The sequence below is a fragment of the Aotus nancymaae genome, unplaced genomic scaffold, assembly GCF_030222135.1.
Source record: "Aotus nancymaae isolate 86718 unplaced genomic scaffold, 86718_ANA_hifiasm-v0.15.2.pri h1tg000025l, whole genome shotgun sequence".
Taxonomy (NCBI): Eukaryota; Metazoa; Chordata; class Mammalia; order Primates; family Aotidae; genus Aotus; species Aotus nancymaae.
In genome coordinates this window covers 22,464,136-22,486,616 of record NW_026988438.1, presented here as the reverse complement: position 1 = coordinate 22,486,616, position 22,481 = coordinate 22,464,136, and the positions used below count along the sequence as shown (strand labels likewise).

The 22,481-nt window shown below is 36.9% G+C and overlaps 1 protein-coding gene across 7 annotated transcripts in view; it reads left to right on the top strand.

Moving 5' to 3' along the window:
• CROT (carnitine O-octanoyltransferase) overlaps nucleotides 1-22,481 on the top strand; it is a 50,567-nt gene that overhangs the window by 4,089 nt on the left and 23,997 nt on the right. For 5 of the 7 annotated variants that reach the window (XM_021674235.2, XM_021674234.2, XM_021674232.2 and 2 more), the window contains exons 4-9: nucleotides 5,393-5,517; nucleotides 7,965-8,146; nucleotides 8,305-8,429; nucleotides 14,674-14,782; nucleotides 21,192-21,285; nucleotides 21,388-21,513. In XM_021674235.2, coding sequence (XP_021529910.1) covers nucleotides 5,393-5,517; nucleotides 7,965-8,146; nucleotides 8,305-8,429; nucleotides 14,674-14,782; nucleotides 21,192-21,285; nucleotides 21,388-21,513 — 761 coding nt within the window. The other 2 variants (XM_021674237.2, XM_021674236.2) reach the window with 2 other exon arrangements.

The window sequence follows — 22,481 nt, the reverse complement described above, 5'->3', positions numbered from 1 at the left end:
TAACGGTGAGCAGACAGCATGACAAAATTTATTATTTTATTGACTTAAAACAATCCTTGACATTTTAGTGCATGAATACATCAATGAATAATGTTAATTATCTTGAAAACATATATTGTTATGGGTATTGAGACATCTGGACTTTCCGCTGTTGTAGGAGTGTGTCTTTGTAGGTATCTTTAGACTGTTTCTTCAACTGTAAATATCTTATGACTGGGTCATGACTGGCAATGTGCCTTGCTAGTCTCAAGAGGGAGCTGAATTTAAAATGGCGTTACTCTGGCTCTCCTGGGCTCCTGCTTCCATAACATTTCCCCCTCTACTTATGAGAGAACCCTTAATCTTAAGAGGAGATACAGGCTGAAGGTTGTTCTTCTGTAACTCCTTCCTGGTGGCAGTGGATGTTGATTGTTGGGACATGGTCCTCTCATAATAGTGTGCAGTGAGCCTCTTCAGGGAATCAAGGAGCTCCTTGCTTGCATGATGTCCCAATCATTTCAAGAAAGTTAATATACTAGGTTAGTAAATAGATAGGTAAAACAGCCACTAAGCTATTTTATCTCACAGACCTATACAATAAGCACAGCAGAAATAAAAAGTACAATAACTAATAATAATGAATATTATAATACCAAGCATACTGAAAAGAAATGCTTTCCAAATGCTGGAGAGCTCATGAAACTATGCTGTTATGGAATTTTATGACAGGGAATCCATAGCCAAAATTCAAGTTTCCAGAGAACTCATGTCCTGCGATATATTATAGGAGTAGTCAGGAATATAATACTCAGTTTTGTTCAAGGCACAATCTCCTCCCTTGGCTGCAGTTAAAATGTATAAGGCCATATGGTTTTGCAAGACCACTGGTCTTATTTGGGAAGTTTCTATCCCGGAAGGATAGATGTCACCAAGGAGACAGGAGGGTGATAGCCTGATGAGTGTCACTGAAAGCTGCACCAGTATGTTTCGCTAGGGCTTTTACCTGTAATTCTGTGTATATAACTGCTGCTTGAGGAGAGAATATGGCCATAGGATAAAACCACCAAGAAGCCTGTTTTGTCTTCATCTATGATGGGCCTCGACTGTTTTTCGGTTGGTGCGGAAGGAATCTAGATGTATAATGATATGTCCTAGAAGGTAGGGATGACCCCCTAGGACATTGTCCAGTCCAGCTGTAAGGTAGGTATAGCCAACTGTGAGACCCATGTGCCCATAACCTTCCCCAAGGAGAAGGATGGGCACCCAATCTTAGAGATTTATTTTGCTATCCTGTCCACATTTGATTAGTTAAGACCAGGGTCTGATTGCATTGTTGGGTAGCAACCACCTGATGTTGTAGGTTTCAGCTTAGAGGTGGCTGCTGTCATGTCTCTCAAGGCATAAGAGTACTTTACCTTTCACCTGAATGTGGGTAGCCATTAATCAACTAAGCCCATCAAAAGTGGTATAGCCTAAAGTGGGGATGTTATTTAGTTGTCTGCAGAACAATTGAAAAAGGTGTTTGTCTTTTTTTGTTTGTTTCAGTGGAGGAAGGGAAGAAGTAGTAGCTGGTGTCTTTTTGATACATTAGAAAAGGAAAGTATTTATCTGTTATAAACCGTTCATTGAAGTGGCTTAAATTAGCCTATTTGATATGCCAAGGTAACCCTGAGGTTGATGAGAGATAATTTACTGCATACCCAACAATTTTTTTGGTTTGGAAGGGAGGCCACAGTTTGTGCCCATTCCGTAAATAAATTAGCTCCGATATTATAATAGATCAAGTTTAATATTAAAACCAGTAATTTCATTTTGACAGTAGTACTTATCTACTGGATGGCTTCTTTTTTTGAAGAGAAGCCACAGGTTTCTCTGTTGGCTCACAAGAGTATGCCAGTATAGTGGTCACCATGTTGAATGCCTGTGGGACTTTATGAGAGGCAGGTTTAATTTTGGATGAATCTACTCAAGTTTAACTCCACTAGAGGTGCTTAGAAGCACTTGATAGGGTTGGTCTGTAGGAGGTCCTTCTTTCCAAGTTTTTAACATGACTAAGTCTCCTGATTGAACAGCAGTTATAAATATTTATGGAGGTGGTTCTGACACATGAATATTGAACAAACATGCAATGTAACATATGACTGTTTACCCTGGAGTAGAGACTTAACCCTTGCCTGACATGATCTTAGATTCTATTTATAATTTGGTATTTTACTGCCATAAAGAGTCTGTTTTGTCAGACGTATGATTTTTATTTTAACGTTAAGCTAGTCAGTTAGGCCAGAATTCCAAGAAGAGGAAAGATATAGATAGCAAGGTGTGTCCAATCTCCCTGCTTCCCTTCATGGCCCGAACTAGTTTTTCAGTTTTTTGGATGCCCTTTGGCCAAAAAGGAGGTTCATTTTGCTTAAACCCAGGAGGCAGAGGTTACAGTGAGCCAAGATTGCACCATGGGGCTTAGGATTTTTAAAATTTTATTTATGCTAGGTTATAGTCCCCCTCTTTTTTGTCAAGCTATGCCATCAATGGCCAAGCTCTTATTTTATTCCATATTGATGTCAGGGTGGTGTGCTACCTGCCCTGGGTCTATCATGTCCCTTGGTGGGACCTCTATGGCCAAGGGACTTGAGCAAAAGACTTATGGGCAATTAAACATTCTAGGCCAGGTGGGAATGGAGGTTGGCAGGCACTCATTAACCTTAAAACTCCTTTTAAGCAACATAAGAGCCAAAAGCCAAATGGCAGGGTTACAAAATTTACTTATTTATAAATTCTAGACATTGAACTTTTTAATCTTGACTTGTAGCAATTAGCTATATAAAATACAAGTATTTTGATCAGCTTTAGAGGCAGTGTGCCCGACCTTGATTTGAGATCTGAATTGATTTTATTCCCCAAAACAAGACCTTTCAATCTCATGTGATAGTCTCTGGGTCTGGAAGGAGTGAATCGTTTCAAATTCTGGAGGAAAGACAAAACGTAAGGAATTAATGTTATCTACAGAAATATCGTAAGCCCTGCCTAGTTTTGAGAATGACAGGAAAGGAAGCCCATAGGTAGCTAAATACTTAAATTATTTAGTATCAAGGCATAGAAAAATTATATTCAGTTATAAGCAAAATTATTAAATGAATTTTAATGTTTTGAATATAGGCTTGTCCTTATATATCTATCTGTAGGTCTCATGAAAGTAGTTTACTTTGATTGTCCAGGTCTAAAGACAAGTTTTTGATTAGCTTCAGTTTGCTGTAAGATACTAGCAGGAATCAGTGCCTTCTTTAGACGAGCTGTATGTGCCCAGGAGTCAAAGCCCTGTAACTTAAAGGCACAAGGATTAGTTAGTAGCACTTGATAGGCACCCTTTTAAGGAACTAGAGGGAGTCCTTTAACTGATTTTCTTTCTTTTCCTTATTTTTTTTTTTTAACACTAGTCTCATTCTGTCACCCAGGCTGGAGTGTAGTGGTGCAGTCTCGGCTTACTGCAATCTCTGCCTCTGGGTTTAAGCAATTCTCCCAACTCAGCATCCTGAGAGCTGGGATTATAGTCATACACCACCATGTCCAGCTAATTTTTTGTAGTTTTAGTAGAGATGGGGTTTTACCAAGTTGGCCAGGCTAGTCTCAAACTCCTGACCTCAAGCCTTACTGACCACTGTAAGGCTGCAGTAAAGCAAAGGCAACAAGCTGGGAAATGATGAGAACTATAGCTTTCCCATATCCAGCAAAGGGGACAAAGTGGATTAGTCCAAAGCATATACTGGCATACATCTTGTAAAGCTATTTTAATTTTTATTATGCCCCAGAGACTCTTACCCCATTGGGCTGGGACTCTAACCCAAATATTGTACCCCAGGGACTCTAACCCCCTTGGGCTAGAAATACTATTCTTGATAGGATGCCAAGACAGACGCCACTTAGCAGAGGTGGCCAATTATTGCTGTGCAGGCTGAATTTCTTCAACATGGAATCTCACCCTAATGTCTCTTTGTAGTCACTAGATGATGTTACCAGATAAGGGGTCTTGATCCAGACCCTAAGAGAGGGTCATTGGATCTCATGCAGGAAGGAATTCAAGGTGAGTTACAGAGTGCAGTGAGAAGAGACAGCTTATTGAAAGCTACTTCATTGTGGAGTAGGGCGTACTCAGAGAGCAGGAATGCACCATCCTTATTTTAAGTTTTTCTTATATAGAGCCCTTATCTAAGTAAAGACTAAACTAAGCTATGCCTACATGAGGGTGAGCAAATACCATGACAAAATTTATTATTCTATTGATTTAAATAAAACTATCTTTGACATTTTAGTGTGTGAATACACCTAAGCATAACTGCAATTATCTTGAAAACATATATTGTTATGGGTATTGGGACACCTGGACTTTATGCTGTTTAAGAGTATGTCCTTGTATGTATCTTTAGGCTGTTTCCTAGCTGTAAATATCTTCTGACTATGGGTCACAACCAGCAAGGAATTATGCTTTGTTAGTTTCCAGATGGAGCTGAACTTAAAATGGCATTACTCTGGCTCGCCTAAGCTCTTGCTTCCTTAACACCACTGTTAGAAGTTGAAGGTTTAAATGTTTCTTCATTTAGGCTTGTAATAATTAAAGTTCAGGTGTCTCTTGAACAATGCAGGGCTGGGAGTGCTGACCCACATGTATTAGAAAATCTGAGTACAACTTTTGGCTCCACAAATTCTGAACTGCTAATAGCCTGCTATTGACCAGAAGCCTTACCAATAACATAAACAGTTGATTAACACATATTTTTATGTTATAGGTATTATTTTCTCTATTATTTTAAAGAAAATATTATTAGAAAATGGTAAGAGAAAAATATATTTATTATCCATTAAGTGGAAGTGGATCATCATAAAACTCTTCATCCTCATGGTTTTCATGTTGAGTAGGTAGAGGAAGAGGAGGGACTGGTCTCGCTGTCTCAGAGGTGGTAGAGGAGGCAGAAGTAGGGACAGGAGAGGCAGGCGTACTCACTATCAACTTTTATTGGGTATAAATGGACCTGTGCAGTTCAAACTCGTGTTGTTCAAGAGTCAACCATGTCCTTAAAATATGCAATGCTTTTTTTTCTCTTTTTATGTTAAATTTTCCATAGTTTGAAAAGCGAGATAGTGAGAATAGGCTTATGAGGAAAAATGTAGTCCTTTGCCCCATCTCCCTGGCTCCCTCCCCACTTGCAAATCTCCCTCTCTCAAGCAAGGATTTCTAAATCTTTTGTTTCTTTTCAGCCACTTTATTGTTGTAAACTCTTAATTTATTGTTCAGCTGTGATACTTAATACAGTACTGTGTTTTACGTATCTGAGTCTTAAGATTTGCATAAGATAGTAGTAACAATAGAGGTGAGTTGGTAGTACTTGGTCTAAATACCTTAATAAATATTCTTTCTTTCTAGTGAAACCATTTGCAAATGAAGAAGAATATAAGAAAACTGAAGAAATAGTTCACAAATTTCAAAGTGGGATTGGAGAAAAGTTGCACCAGAAATTGCTTGAAAGGGCAAAAGGAAAAAGAAATTGGGTATTTGTTGTTATAATTGAAAAATCATGTTCAGAAAGAAAAAGAAAAGAAAAAAATGCTATCTACAAGAAACATTTATCTAGATGCAAATCAAAAGGATTATAATGTTTCCAGATATTTCAGGAGAGTACCTGGATGATGTAAACACTCCCTCTATCAAGGTCATCACACAAGCAGATTCACAATGTCCACAGAAAAAGCTGTGAGATTGTTTTACCAGACAGTAGGGATGGAGTCAATATTAGTTCGTCAGTTTACTGCACAGGCAATTGTACATAAAATAGCTTCTCTTTCAGTCCCCTGACATATTAATTTTTTTTGAAATAGGGAAAGTTTCAACAATGTACTTCTATATGTAAAAATTAATAAAATTAAAAACAAACATCAAAACAAAAAGAAAAATTGATGAAGTTTAAAGAATAATAAATAAAAATGTACAGTTTTCATTTTTAAATTATTGCTCTAAAATTTTTACAGTTATTATTGTCATTTTTATAATCCAAAAGAATGAATGAATCACTTAACTTCGGGAGTTTTCACTGGGTGGGTTCAAGAACTTAAAAAGCAGATTTCCTGGGATAAGTGATTCTGATTCACATGTCTGAAATGGGACCCAGGGGCCTAGAGATTCTTATTTTAACAATCACTTCTTGTGGTTTGGCTAAAGGTGATCTGTAGACCATGCTTAAGAAAAACATTTTGTCCAGGTGACTAGCTTGAAAAATCCAAAACACTAAAATAGACATGTCACATAGGTGACATAGAAATATTTTAATAGTATATGGAAGAAAAGGAGTCATTAAAAAATCAGAGTGGAGAATGATTGTGTATACTCTATATTTCAGTTAGATAAATTGAGGAAGAAGCTAGTATAATAATTATTGAAGGTCTCAATAATTTTCCACAAAGATTCTTTAACTTCTTGAGCTCAACCATTTCTCTACTTCTTTATTATGAATCAGAGGATGAGTTTTTATAATTAAAAAGCATTGCCTTACATTATATTATTGACAGGTACAGTAATGATTGTACCTATCATTTAGTTTTAGAAATAAAAAGCAAGCTGATTTTTTTCATGAGCCATTGATACCTATGATGGAATAATGAAATTTCACACTTTGGGATTCCTTTGTTCTCACTTTTGAGCCTTATTTTAATTAAAGTCGGGCAAAGGTAAAGAAGTTGTTGTTTTATCTGTATCCTTTTTGTTTATGTCTCTTTCTGAGTTACTAATTATAGTTTATAACATCACTTTCTTCAAAAAAGACTCCAGGTAATTTGATAAGATGTGCTTACTTATGCATGGAATTCAGTTGCATATTATGAAAGAGGCACACGTAGAAAACAGTGTGTGAAAATCTAAATTACTTTAAAGCCTACTGAAAATTTTTTGTATTTCCTTTCTTTTATTTATTTATTTTCAACCTGTTGCCCAGGCTGAAGTGCAGTGGTGCAATCTCGGCTTACTGCAACCTCTGCCTCCTGGGTTCAAGCGATTCTCCTGCCTCAGCCTTCCATGTGGCTGGCATTACAGGCATGCACCACCACGCTCGGCTGATTTTTGTATTTTTTTGTAGAGATGGGGTTTTGCCATGTTGGCCAGGCTGGTCTCAAATTCCTGGCCTCAAGTGATCCACCCACCTCCGCCTCCCAAAGTGCTGGGACTACAGGCGTGACCCACTATGCCCAGCCAGTTTTTATATTTCTGATTTAGTATTTCAGTTTTTGTTTAGAAAAGGAAAATTGTAAATGTCTTAATAACTCTTATCATTAGGTAAGAACTTATTGATTATCTATTATGTCCCAAGTACTCTGAAGAAACGCCTAAGTACTTTGTTGCATACTTGTGACTTCAATACATGTCTGAGGGTACGTTTTGGTGCTTTCTTGTTACTTGTTTTTGATAGTGCGTTAAACCAAATAATACCTAATATCCTATAGCTCCCCCCAAAAAAGAAATTATCACAATAACATTTCTCAATATCTATGATGGTTTAAGACAAGAATCATGTTTTTATTTATTTAATTCATTTTTTGAGACAGGGTCTTTCTGTCACCTAGGCTGGAGTGCAGTGGTATAATCATAGCTCGCTGCAGCCTTGAACTCCTGGGGCCTCAGGTGATCCTCCTGCCTCAGCCTCTTGAGTAGCTAGGACTATACGCACACCCAGCTAATTTAGTTGTTTTTTTTTTTTCTTTTTTTTTAAGTAGAGACGGGGTCTCTCTATGTTGCCCAGGCTGGCCTCAAGGTCCTGGCCTGAAGCGTTTCTCCCACCTTGGCCTCCCAGAGTGCTGGGATTATAGGTGTGAGTCACCTTGCACAGCTAGAAGACATGTTTTTAAATGTTGAAAAATTTAACAAACGTAGCTTGCTTTTTAAAATTGCCAGTAGTTACACATTGACGTATTATGAAGAACATTAAGCTGATGTTCTCAATTTCTTTTAGCTGGAAGAGTGGTGGCTGAATGTTGCCTATCTGGATGTTCGTATACCATCACAACTGAATGTCAACTTTGCGGGTCCTGCACCTCATTTTGAACACTACTGGCCTCCAAAGGAAGGCACTCAATTAGAAAGAGGAAGTATAATTCTTTGGCATAATTTGAACTACTGGCAACTATTAAGAAAGTAAGGACATGTGTGAATTTAGTAACAGGCTTACCTGAAGTCTCAGGTGGCAAAATGTTGAGAAGCTTAATTTACTTATTTGGGGATGAATACTTCAGTTGTGGCTGCTTTTTAAATTTTATAATGACTTCTTGATCGAAATACTTTTTTTTAAATAGAGAAAAAGTGCCTGTTCATAAAGTTGGAAATACTCCTCTAGATATGAATCAATTCCGAATGCTGTTTTCTACCTGCAAGGTTCCAGGAATTACAAGAGACTCAATTATGAATTATTTTAGGACTGGTAAGTAAAAATGCAGCTATCTTTTTTAGTAAAGGTGTTGGAATTTGGGTAGTCTACTATGACACGATGGAACATACACTTTTGAAGAATATTACTGTTGGGGCTTTGACAAAGGTTTTCTGTGAGCCTTATATTTGAATCATTCTGATTAGTTTAGACATAATTTATAGGAATGGATTTTCTAAAGGTGTCTTACATGGTTCAATACAAACTTGATGCTTATGTTCCATCATTTGAAAGTTTAAACTTTAGTTGAATAGTAGAATCAGAGTATTAAGGAAATCCTGAAACATGTGATCTGGATGCTTCTCTTTCTTTTTCTACCTTCATTTTTTATTTCCTGAATTGTCTTTTTGAGTGTTGGCTTATATGTACTAATCATGCCACAGTCTCCCCGTGAATCTGCCTTTTCCCCCACCTTATATGAGGTAAAAGCCTGGAATCACTCTTCCTTTTTTTGTTTTAAGACAGGGTCTTACTCTGTTGCCCAGGTTGCGATCTCAGCTCACTGCAGTCTCCACCTCCTAGGCACAAGTGGTCTGCTTGCCTTAGCCTCCCAAGTGGCTGGGACTTCAGGCAGACCTCCACACCTGGCTAACTGGTGTATTTTTTGTAAAGATGGAGTTTCACCATGTTGCCCAGGCTGGTCTCAAACTCCTGTGCTCAAATAATCTATCTGCCTCAGCCTCCAGAAGTGCTGAGATAACAGGCATGAGCCACCATGCCTGGCTTAGAGTCACTCTTCTTAGAGACAGATGAGTTCAGATTGACTCATCAATTTTTTTTTTAACTGTCAGTTTAATGGCAGTTTCTGCTTAGTGTCCTGGCTTATCTTGAAATGGAAAATTCTGCTGTGGTAACTGCTTTTTTCACAGTTTATACTTTCTGAAGAGTATAATTATGAATGGATTTTTTTCTTACATAAAATTTTATTTAAAAGTAAAATATTTATAGCCAGTCATGCTCATAGTATGAGGGGTATGAGCTTACTTTCATGTAGGACTCAACTCTTCTTTGTAAACTTCTTTACATGCTTGAGATATTTAATGTCCTCAAGCCCACATATATTTACCTTGATGTTACCAGTGAAATAATTAAAAGATTAGGGAAACTGAGTTATTCATGGTCTAATGTTTAATGTGCAAATATGAATGGAAAAGATGATCAAGAGAAAATTAATGTAAGGAGAGCAATAGCAAAGACAGAAAATATGCATATCAGTTAAGAACTTAATATCAATACCTGATTTTGAATTGTCTTTATCACTTAGTAGGTATATCCTTAGATAAAGTAACACTTTTGAGTTATAGTTTGTAAAATGGGGTTTCATTAATAATGCATCTCTTGATATGGTGGTTTAAGCTGACATGGTTATTACATTTTGGGGCTTACATGTGAAGACATATAGACAAAGGGATAAATTGTGAGGTAGACATGAAACAAATCAGAATTCATGGCAGATAATATACAGACAGTTCAAATAAGATGAGTAACTGTATGGCTGTTTTATGCTAGGTAGTCAGGGAAGGCCATTCCAAGGATCTGAATGATAAGATAGACCCAGAGAGTTTTTTGGCTTTCTTTTGTTTAGTTAACTTTTGTTGCTGTTGTTATTTTTTGTGTGTATTGAGGGCAGAATGCGCTGGGCAGAAATAAAGTTGGCAGGTTAAAAGGGGAGTATGGATGGAGCAGGGTACACAGGAGGGAGATGGGCAGATTGGAAAGGTGACTAGAGGGTAGATCATATAGTACTTTATAAACCAAATTAAGGTTTTTGGCTTACATTTGAAATGTGAACGGAAACTATTAGTGAGTTTTGAGGAAAAGAATGATGACCAGATTTATGCTTTAAAAAGATCATCCTGCCTACTGTTTGAAGAATAGACTTTTAGGAGAGAGATAAGTTTACAAGCAGGGAGGTCAATTAGAAAGTTGTTCCTGTAGTCCAAGTGAGTCAGGATAATGGCTTGTACTAGTGGCATTGGAGTGGTGAGAAATTATACTCTGGATATATTCTGGATTTTGGGTTAGCAGGAATATTCATATATTGGTTGTAAGATGTAAGAGAAAAATAGGAATCAGATGACTTCAACATATTTGGCTTGAGCAGCTAACAGGGTAGATGGCTGTGTAGATAGATTCATGAGGTGGGAAATAGTGGGAGGAGATGATTTGAGGAGAAGCAAGTGGTCTTTAAACTGTGTTGAAATTAAGATGCCTTTTAAACATCTAAATGGAAATGTAAGTAGGCAGTTGGATTCAGGATTTATGGTTTTGGAAATAGCTGGGTGCAGTGGCGCGCACCTGTAATGCCAGCTACGTGGGAGGCTGAGGCAGGAGAATCGCTTGAATTCATGAGGGGGAGGTTGCAGTGAGCCGAGATTGTGCCACTGCACTCTGCCTTGGCAACAGAGTGAGATTCCGTCTCAAAAAAAAAAACAAAAAACAGAAAATTGAAAAATGATGTGTGTTGACAGGATGGACAGAGTTTAAGCCACTGAAGTTAGTCTCAATAAGGGGGCTATAATTAGAACTAGTTTTCATTTTTTTGTCTGTCACCCAGGGTGGAGTGCAGTGGCATGATCACAGCTCACTGCAACATCAATGTCCTGGGCTCTATCAGTCCTCACACCTCAGCCTCCTGAGTAGCTGGGACCAGGCACATGCTACCACGCCTGGCTAATTTTTGTACTTTTTGTAGAGATAGGGTTTTGCCATGTTGCCCAGGCTGGTCTCAAACTCCTTAGCTCAAGTAGTCTGCCCGCATCAGCCCCCAATGTGTCGGGATTACAGGTGTGAGCCACAGCACCCGGCCTGTTGTTAGTTTTTACCTACTCCCTAGGAGACCATTAGGACGAATTCAGTCATACCTTTCATCCGTGTTTACCACATTTGCACAAAAAGCCCAAACTGCCCATGTTATCCTTTGTCAGCTGGAATCATGGATTTGTACATGGTTTAATTTGATCCAGATTCCCCATGGCTCTGATCTACCCTCACCACTTCCCCAAACCCTTCTGCTGAACTTTCTGGAGCTCTTGATCAGCCAATTCCATTATAACATATTGTTACTAAAGTTTGATTGTTCGGTAAGCTCACTACTTCCCTTGTAACCCTCTCAAGGGTTTTTTTTTTTCTTTTATATAGCATGACAGAGCTTGTGGGAGGTGTTGGTATCCTTTTTGTTTCCCTTTGCCCTTTCTCTTTTCCCTTCTGCCTTAACAATTTTAGCCTTTTTGGGGAAAAAAAAGTCATTAGGTTATATCACCACTACATTGTTGCCGTGACTTTCCTCCTGCTCATTCCCTTCATCTATTGATTGCTTTAGTGCCAGTGCCTGGCTTTCTTTCCATTACTACTCAGTCACATTCTTGATGATTTTAGCTTTCAATTGTAGATGATCCATAGGCTCTCATATCCTTCACTTTATAGCTCTAGGAAACTGTACGTCTTTCAGTAATCCAACTCAGCTGTTCTCTGGCCACATTGTGATTTACAGTTTAATGATGCTACTGCTCTTCACAGTTTCATTCCTCCTCCTCCAAATTTTCACTTCTTTCTGGTTCTTCACCGTCATTACTCCCAGGCATACACATTCAAATCTTTGTCACCCCTCCCCAGTACTAACGTGGTAAAACCTAAACATTGTTTAAATGTTAATCTGTCTTTTCTCTACATATCACAGATGCCTACTCTAGCCATTTACTTGGCCAAAGAAAACCACAAAACCTCACTTAATGATCTCAGTTGAATCTCAAGTTGGTCCCCAGCACTATTAGGCTATCTTCCTTGGAATTTCCCTTCCAGGGAAGACTGTTTCATGCCTTTCTCCCTCCTTCTTCTTAGCTAACAAACTCTTCTTATTCACCACAAATACGAGCAATCTTCCCATTATGACATTTACCAGACTTTCAATGGTGGGCAGAATAATGGTCCCCCATAGATGTCTACTTTCTAATCCCTGAAATTGTTAATATATTAGGTTACATGGTAAAGAGGAATTAAGGTTGCTAGTCAGTTGACTTTGAAATGGGGACATTATCCTGGATTATTCACATGGGCCCAAAGTATTTCATCACAAGGGTCTTTATTCATGGAAGAGGGAGGCAAAGGAGAGAAGCAAAGAGATGGCAGTATGAGAAGGTTATGATCTTCCCTTGATGACTTTGAAGATGGAAGAAGGGGTTCATGAGCCCAAGGAAGGTGGATAGCCTCTAAAAGCTGGAAAAAGGAAGAAACAAATTCTCTTCTAGAGCCTCTAGAAGGAACAGAGCCCTGATGACACCTTCATTTTAGCCCAGTAAGACACATTTCAGATTTCTGGTCCTTAGACCTCTAAGTTAATAAATTTGTGTTGTTTTAAGCTACTAAGTTAGTAGTAACTTGTTTTTGAAACCATTGAAAACATACTAATTCAAATATATGCCCATTCCCTATCCCCTTGCAATATGTTACTGCAAATTCATATGCTTTTCTTTTCTTTTTTAAAAACAGATGAACTGCTCTGACTCTTAAGGACAACTCTTCCGTATCTGTGCTGAGTCCTGCTTCCTCTTGCCTGGCCAAGGACCTTGCTTTTGCATTATCCTCTCTCTTTGCTGCGTATCAGTTTTCTTTCTTTACTTGATTGTTCCCATCTGTAATATCTCCCATCTTAAAAGGAAAACAATTCACCTCTTGTCTCCTTCAAGTATTATCACGCGCCATTTGAAGCCACCATCCCATCTCTCTTAGATTGTTCTCTCCTAGACTTAAGTCACCTCCTAACTGATCTTGCCTGCCTCCTCTTCCCCCTTGTAATCTGTTCTCCATGTAGCAGCTGGAGTGATCTTTTTAAAGTATTAGTTAGATCACATTATCACTCCCCTGCTTACAACCATCTTTTGGTTTCCTTCCCATCATACTGGAAAGCACTTTCTGAGGTCAGTATCTGGCTTCAAACTTATCTACCACTCTACCCTTTTCTTCCTGCTGCAGCTGCTTGTTTTCCTTCAAGCAGATCAACGAATATTTATTCCAATGCCTTCGTGCTTGCTGTTTCCTCTGCCTGGAAAACTCTTCTGCGGATATTTCCATGGCTTACTTTCTCACTTCATTCAGTTTTCTGCTTAAATATCCCCTCAAGTTTATCCTGAGGTACCACCCTTCTGCCACCCTCACCCCTTCCAGCCATTTATTGATTAATTTGGCATAAGGTTTATTCTTTTCCAGCCCTAAACTCGAAAAGCGGTGTGGTCAGGAGATGACAGCAATATAAGAGTAGTGGTGGTAGAGGCAAAGGTTCTGGAGGTTTTTGAAAGGGAAGAAAGAAGAAATGGTTTGGAAGTAGCCATGAGGAATAAGGAAAATACATACTTCACCTCTGAGGTCTTGAGGAAATAAGATATAAGAGGAAAAAGAGTAATGTTATCAGGAGACAGTTCTTCCTCATAGTTGATGAAAAGATTTCATGAGATAATGTGTATAAAGGCCTTAATACCAACCCATAAATAATACCAACCAGTATATTTCCCTCAAGTGGCAGTGTATGTCTTCTCTTTCTTACTCTTTTTCCATTTTCTTTTCTTAGAAGGTAGGGGCAGGGATCGTATAAGAAGATCTTTGGCAAAGGGACAAGTACCTAAAAATGGGCTATATCAGAAAAGTCTGAGGTTTACAGCAAACAGTTCTTGGGGAGTTAAGGTGTGCCAAAGGAGTCAGAGAATCCATTGTCAGCGGCTTACCAAGTGTTATCAGACTGGACAAAATTCTTTTCCTTTGCCACGCGGACATACTGTATCCTTTTCTACTGAAAATTATTTTATTGAGGAATCATAGCTAGATATTACTGCAATTAAATTACCTGACAAGTAATTAACATTAAAATAATCCCAAAGAGAAACTTGTTAATTCAAATGGCTCTCCTCCAAGATTCCTCTGGTCTCCTTTCCCCTTCCCATTTCTATTTCTAATTTCTAAGTAAAACTAGAAACGTCTGCAGTAGTTTGGGATTTATGTAATTTTCAGGGTGTTTGAATCTCGTGGATTTCTAGATGTCTCACATGGAACAAGTGTCAGTAGTATGTATTTATACCACAGTAACTGCAATTCCATTAATAGATTGTTTTTGTTATGTGATATATGTGATGACTATATGATAAGTAAAATATTGGAGGAATGTATACTTTTCTTCTAATGGAGATATGCATGTTTATTCCTGTTTAACCTTAGATTTGAGGCTTGTGTTTTCTCTTTCTTTTTCCAGAGAGTGAAGGGCGTTCCCCAAACCACATTGTAGTACTGTGCCGAGGCCGAGCTTTTGTCTTTGATGTAATACATGAAGGATGTTTGATCACCCCGCCAGAGCTCCTCAGGTTTTCAGACTACTTTCTTGAGTGTCATTAGGTCTTAAGGTGTTGCATGAATTAAAATATACATGTTTAGAATTGCCTTTCAAGGTGACAGTAAGCTTAAAGATAAGAATTTTATACGTGCTTTTTTTAAAAAAAAATCTATTTGTATTTTTAATTTAAATTATTTTTAAATTTTACTCTCTCTCTCTCTCTCTATATATATATATATGTTAATTTGGAGAAAAGGAAAACATTACATATATTACCAATTCCATTCCCTGCCCCAGAATTAATCACTGTTATTACTTTAGTGTGTTTCATCTTTCCAAACCTATTGCAATGAATTTACATGCATACCTAGCTTAAAATATACATAATATGTATTATATATGTGTGTGTATACACATACGTCTGGTGTATATTTTCTTTGTATATGTTTTAAAGTATAGAAAATTTCAAAATGTATAGGGGATTATATAATGATAACTCCTGTGTACCTATCTCCTAACTTCAACAGTTACCAACTCTTAACATCAACAGTTACAAACTCATAGTCATGCTGTTTCAACTATATCTTTCACCCTTTCCCTCACTTTCCCATGGATTATTTTGAAGATAATCTGACATAATATCTTTTCATGATAAATATTTCAGTATACATTTCTAAAATATAAGGACTCTTTAAAAATACACATACAATACCATTATCACACCTAATGACTTCTAAAAAGTAAGCAATTTTTTTTTTTTTTGAGACAGAGTCTTGCTCTGTGTCCAGGTTGGAATGCAGAGGCACAATCTCGGCTCATTGCAACCTCCACTTCCTGGGTTCAAGTGATTCTTTTGCCTCAGCCTCCTAAGTAGCTGGAATTACAGGTGTCCACCACCTTGCCTGGCTAATTTTTCTATTTTTAATAGGGATGGGGTTTCGCCATGTTGGCCTGGCTGGTCTGGAACTCCTGGCCTCAAATGATCTGCCCACCTTGGCCTCCCAAAGGGATTACAGGCGTGAGCTACCACACCTAGCTAAATAAAAAATAATGTTTTAATATCATTAATAGATAATCAGTTGTTCTAATTGTTTTCTAATTGCTGGGTATATATTATCTATGTATAACTTAAATTATTTTTATTAAATATTGCAAACATGTACAAAAATGCACACAGAAATATACAGCTGAATATTCATGTAACCCGCACCCAGGTCAAAAATTAGAACATTCCTAGTATTCCAGAAGATCCCCCACATCCCTCTTCCATACTTTCACTCCTCCCCAGGGGCAGTCATTTACGTTGTTTACAGTTTGCATTATTATTTTTAAAAGGCTGCTATGGAAATCCTTGTATAAGTCTTTTGGTGTACACATGCATGTATTTCTGTCTGGAACACACTACCCAGGAGAGAATTTGCTGAGTCATAGGGTATGTGTACGTTCAGCTTCAGTAGATAATGCCCGTTTTCTAAAGTAGTTACAATAATAAGTATGTCTACTAGTGTATGAGTGTTGTAGGAGTTCCTTTTACATTCTGGGTAAGAGTTCTTACTTGATTGTGTATGTTGCAATACATATAATAGAAGATGTTTATAATTGATCTTTTAATAGAAGATGTTCTATTAAAGGTATTTTCCTGATCAACAGAAGTTCTTAATTTGAATGTAGTTCAGTTTATTAATCTTTTAATCTTTACCATACAGATTATACATTTTGTGCCCTGTTTTAAAAAATTTTTTCCAACCCAGTGCCAAGAAGATAATTTTTTATGTTCTAGAATTTTGATGTGCCTTTTACATTTGTATTTATATTCTGCCTAGAGTTAATTGATTATTGTGTTGACATGAGGCACAGGGGTAGTTGCACATTTAAAAATAGTGTTATTTTTCTAGTTAACATCTTTTAATCAACAGTAAATGTAATCTTTCCATATTGGTACAAATACATCTACCTTATTCTTTTAAACTATTACATAAAATTCCATCAAATGGATATATTATAGTTGACATGACCATTTCTCTATAAGACATTAAAGTTGTTTCCATTTGTTGCTATAACAAATAATGGACATTTTCAAACATGTGTCTTTGTGTATTTGGATAAAATATCTGTGGTTTGATATTAGAAGTGAAATTTTCACATCATCCAATGTATACATTTAAGTCAAATTGACATCCACAGTGGCATTATTTTTTCTGCCAGTATTATGTGAGGACACTCATTTCTCCTAATCATTGCTGACATGTTATTAATAAACTTAAAACATATCTGGTGGGGGGAACACGTGGCTCATGCCTGTAATTGCAACATTTTGGGAGGCTGAGGCTGGAGGATCACTGAAGCCTAGGAGTTGAAGACCAGCCTGGGCAACATAGAGAGACCCTGTCTCTACAAAAATTTTAAAAAATTAGCTGGACATTATAGTGCTACTTGGGAGTGCTCCCAGCTACTTGGAACGCTGGGGTGGGAGGATCAGTTGAGCCCGGAAGGTTGAGGCTACAGTGAGCTGTGATCATGCCACTGTACTCCTGCTTGGGTGCAGAACAAGACCCTGTCTCAGAAACAAACAAACAAACAAAAAACAACTTCCCCCCACCACACACACACACACAAGCTATATCTAGTGAACTGACAGGTGAAAAATGGTTTTTATTGTTGTTTAAATTTGCATATTCCTCATTACAAGTTAGGTTGAGCATTTTTATATATTTTATAGGCCATTTATTTGCGTTTTCTGTGAGTTACTTTTGCCTATTTTTCTATTGGCTATTTTATTTCATTCTTACTGATTTATAGCAATTATTTATATGGTCTGTACATTAATCCTTTGTAGATTATGTGTGTTGCAAACATTTTCTTCCAGTTAAAACAAATTTTGGAAATTGTACAATCTTAATTTTCATGTAGGCAGATTTAGCTTTTAAATCATTTGCTTTTATATCTTGGATAATATTTGTGTGTCTTCCCATTACCTGTTTTAGTGTGTTTCAAATTTGACATACAATTATTCGATCAGGCTTATTATTATTCAAAGCCACTCTTGAAATTGAACACATGCGCTTCATGAGTTACATTCAGCCTGTGGTCTGTTTTGCTTGGAAAGCAGAATTTGAATCACTATTTAAAAATCAGGAAAATTTACATAAAAATCTGAGTTTCTGTTTTTGCCTTAAAAAAACCCAAAAGTTCATTTGGGAGGCTGAGGAGGGCAGATCATGAGGTCAAGAGACTGAGACCATCCTGACCAACATGGTGAAACATCTCTACTAAAAATACAAAAAAATTAGCTGGGCATGATGGTGCACACCTGTAGTCCCAGCTACTCAGGAGGCTGAGGCAGGAGAATCGCTTAAACCCAGGAGGTGGAGGTTGCAGTGAGCCAAGATCGCACCGCTGTGCCACTACAGCCTGGGTGACAGAGTAAGACTCTATCTCAAAAAAACAGAAAAAACCCAAAAGTTCTGACAACCATCAACCTACTTTCCATCTCTCTAAATGTTGCTATTTTATACCTTTTATTAATATAGGAATAGAATTTTACAACATATAGCCTTTTGTGTGTGGCTTCTTTCACTTAGCATAACGTTTTCAAGGTTCATGCATGTCTTAGCATGTATGAGTACTTTATTCCTTTTTATTGCTGAATAATATTCTGTTTTATAGATATGCCACATTTTATTAACTATTCATCAGTTGATGGGACATTTGAATTGTTTCTACTTTTCGTCTATTATGAATAATAGACAAATAGACAATAAATTATTCATAATGCTGCCATGAACATTATGTAAAGGTTTTCATATGAACATACACTTTCATTTCTCTTGGGTATATTTTAGGAGTAGAATTGCCAGGTCATATGGTAACTCAGTGTTTAACTATTGAGAAACTACCAGACTGTTTTCCAAAATGGCGGCACCATTTTACATTCCCATCAGGAGTATATTAGGGTTCCAGTTTCACCACGTCTTCACCAACACTTATTGTCTGCCCTGTTTTTTCTAGCCATTTGAGTAAGGTTAAAGTGGTACCTCAATGTAGTTTATATTTGATAATGATGTTGAAGATTTTTTTCACATGCCTTTTGGCCATTTTTATATATCTTCCTTGGAGAGATGTCTAATCAGATACTTGGCCAATTTTTAAATTAGGTTATTTGTCTTTTTGAGTTGTAATAGTTCTTTAGCTATAAGACTTTTTACAGATATATAATCTGAAAATTATACCTCCTATTCTGGGCTTTGCTTTTCACTTTCTTGATGGTCTCTTTTGATGCACAAAATTTTTCATTTTGACAACTTTCATTGCTTAATCTGAGGACATGAAGATTTATACATATATTTCTTTTAAGATCTTTTTAAAAAATTGTGGGAAGTAAGGGAGATAATGTTTAAATGTACATTTAGCTGGAAATGTTGGCAGGAATTGAAGTAGAGATATCCAACAAGCACATTGGAACTTCAGTAACAGAGATTGAGAGAGAAAATGGTGTTGAAGTTAGAGAGTTGGTTGCCTCTTAACATAAACGTAATAATTGAAACTATTAAAGAAGTGGACGAGATTACCAATGGAGAAACTTGTAAGAGGAGCTTGGGAAGGCCAATGACAGAAATTTGGGAAAAGACACATTCAGCAGTGTAAGGAGAACAAATGGTCAATGAAAAAGACTTCAGTGAGGTACGGAGAGCACAATGGGACCACTGAAAAAATCAAATTAGAAGATAATTTTAACATTTATACCTGAGTGTCAAACATTCTATAATGAGGAAAATTAGACTGAAATAAAGCTACTAGGTTTCCTTTATGGGACATTATGGGTGACTTTCAGAAGAGCAGTTACGAGATAATCACTGGAGGACAAAAATCCAGGACAGTAAATTAAAGAGTGAATGGGAAGCAATGAAGGCAAAAGCCAGATTGTGTGGAGTATAGAATATTTAAAAACATATGATTCTGTAATGCAGATGTTTTTAATACAAATCTTTGTGCTTTGAAATATAAAAAATTAGATGTGTAGCTGAAAAACAGTGCTTAGTTAGCCAAGTTAAAAGAAAAGAGGGATTATCTTGTTACCAAATCTGTATCTCTTAATAGTGATGATTTGGGCAGTTATATGACCTTTCATTATCAAACTTAAAATGTCATTTCAGGTTTAACACACTTTCCTTTATATTTCTCCCTAATAATGACCAACTTGTAACACGAACATGAAAATGATCATTTCAGGGAGGAAGAAAAAGCTTCATAGCCAAAACTGGTGCTTTGAGGTAGGTGATAAGGGAAAGGTAGCAACAAGTACCATACGGAGAAAAACAGGTAGATTTTATTTAGAAATTTAGAGTTTATGCTAGTAACCACAAACTGGAAAAGCTTTATTTATAATTGGAGCAAAATCAGTAGTTATTAAAGACAAGTAAGCAGGAAGAGAAGCAAGGAAGGTTGCTCTTGCCGTAGATGCAGATTGGTGAAGAAACCCTTATCTGTTCCACGGGACACCATTTATTTGCAAATAAAAGTGGGGAATTTTTCAGCAAGAAGATTATTTCTTTATCAGTGTTACAGATAAAATTAACAATCAGAGGAGAGTATGCAAATCAATAGATGTGTTATTTTTTTCAATTTTGACTGATGAAGTCAGAACGGATGGCTACTAGTGGCGTTTTTTTTTTGACCATATATTAAGCTACATTAGCTCACTTCCTGAGAAATCCTTGAAAGCTTTTAAATTGAAGTGATTTCTTAACATGGGTGATGAAAAAGTAGAGCTAAACTAAAGCTCTGTGGATTTTTGACTGATGAAAATTTCTTTATAGGAGGACCCAGTTATTTTTCTGCTGTATGTTTAAAGATACATGAAACTCATCAATCTGGGAGCATAAAATACTATGGAGGGAAACAGTTTATCCTTACCTAATAGAGTCCTTAAATATAATGACAAACAAAGTAGCACATGTGAAAACACTTTAAACTGATTACATGGTATTTTTATTTTCCTGGTAAAATGCAAATATTAACTGGGTATACAGTAAGTCCTCTGGTTAAATATATATGCCCATAGTTTATAGTTGGATAAAATGTACATGATATTTGTGAAATTGATTACCAGGATATTTTTCAAGTTCTCCATTGTCGGGGATATTTACTTGTAACCTAGAAGTGGATGCACATTTCCAAAGTATGTATCAGTCAAACTAAATTTAGCGAATAACTAAATTTATTTACTGAAATTAAATTATTGTCAAATACACTTTTGGTGTTAATAGGACACTATCACTTAAAAATATGTGATGTAGGAAATCTGTTGGGGTCATAAGTGGTTTCTTTGGGTATACATCCAAACATTTAAATACTGATCAATGTTATGACCTTTTAAAGGCCAAGATAGTTACTATCTGCCTGTGCTCTTTTTAAATCTTCTTTCTTTCATATTCTATAAGACAATTGATGTACATCCACAAGAAGTGCCATAGTGAACCTGATGGACCTGGGATTGCAGCATTAACTAGCGAGGAGCGAACTCGATGGGCTAAGGTTCTGATTTATGCTTTTCTTAACAAAGCTTTTCTCTAATGAACTCTTTTGATATATTGTATTTAAGTTCTAATATTTGATTATCATCTTCTTGCCCTTTAGGCACGAGAATATCTGATTGGTCTTGATCCAGAGAACTTGACTTTGTTAGAAAAAGTTCAGAGTAGTTTACTGGTATATTCCATGGAGGATAGCAGTCCACATGTAACACCAGAGGATTATTCTGAGGTACTTAACCAAGTTCTGTTTTATTTCTTGCAGATTTTTCTGGAAGACTCATATTTAGTGAACATGAGAAGATTTTTTTCTTTTTCTATATTTAGCCTCTTGAAACTTACTGTTAGCTATTCAATATACTTGTACCAAATTGAAGCTTATAAAGTAGATAGTAAACTGGTAAATCCTTGCCAGATTGTTTAGGTTCATTTAGATGTGTATTATACTTTGTTTTTTTTTTTTTTTTTTTTTTTTTTTGAGACAGTCTCGCTCCATCGCCAGGCTGGAGTGCAGTGACACAATCTCGGCTAACTGCAACCTCTGCCTCATGGGTTTAAGCAATTCTCCAGCCTCAGCCTCCCGGGTAGCTGGGACTACAGGCACGCACCACCACGCCCAGCTAATTTTTGTTTTTAGTAGAGATGGGGTTTCACCATGTTGGCCAGGATGGTCTTGATCTCTTGACCTCGTGGTCTGCCCACCTTGGCCTCCGAAAGTGCTGGGATTACAGGCGTGAGCCACTGCACCTGGCCCCTATTATACTTTGTTTAAAGAAGTATGACTCCATATGACATGTCAGTGTTTCTCAACCTTTTCATTGCTTGGGTACTCAGAAAATTTATACAGACAACAGGTTTAATGTACTTTTCTTGCCAAAGGTGATACGAGAACCTACTCATAACCCACACTAGTGTATCTTGACACTGTAGTTGGGAGTGTCTCTCCTAAGAATTATGTCACCCTTTTAAGTCATTTTTTATATCATTTGGTTAATTACTGCATTGATGTCAGTGACTTTAAGGGTAAATATGGCCTCATTTTATGCTTACCCCCCACTGAGTGACATTAGTTTCCCAGGAAATAATAAAAGGTAGTAATTATATTAAAAATCTCATAGTCTTTTGAAAATACTTAAATTATTTTATAATGCATTAGTTGGTATTAAATAGGACAAAATTATGAAGGATTGTAAAACCTTG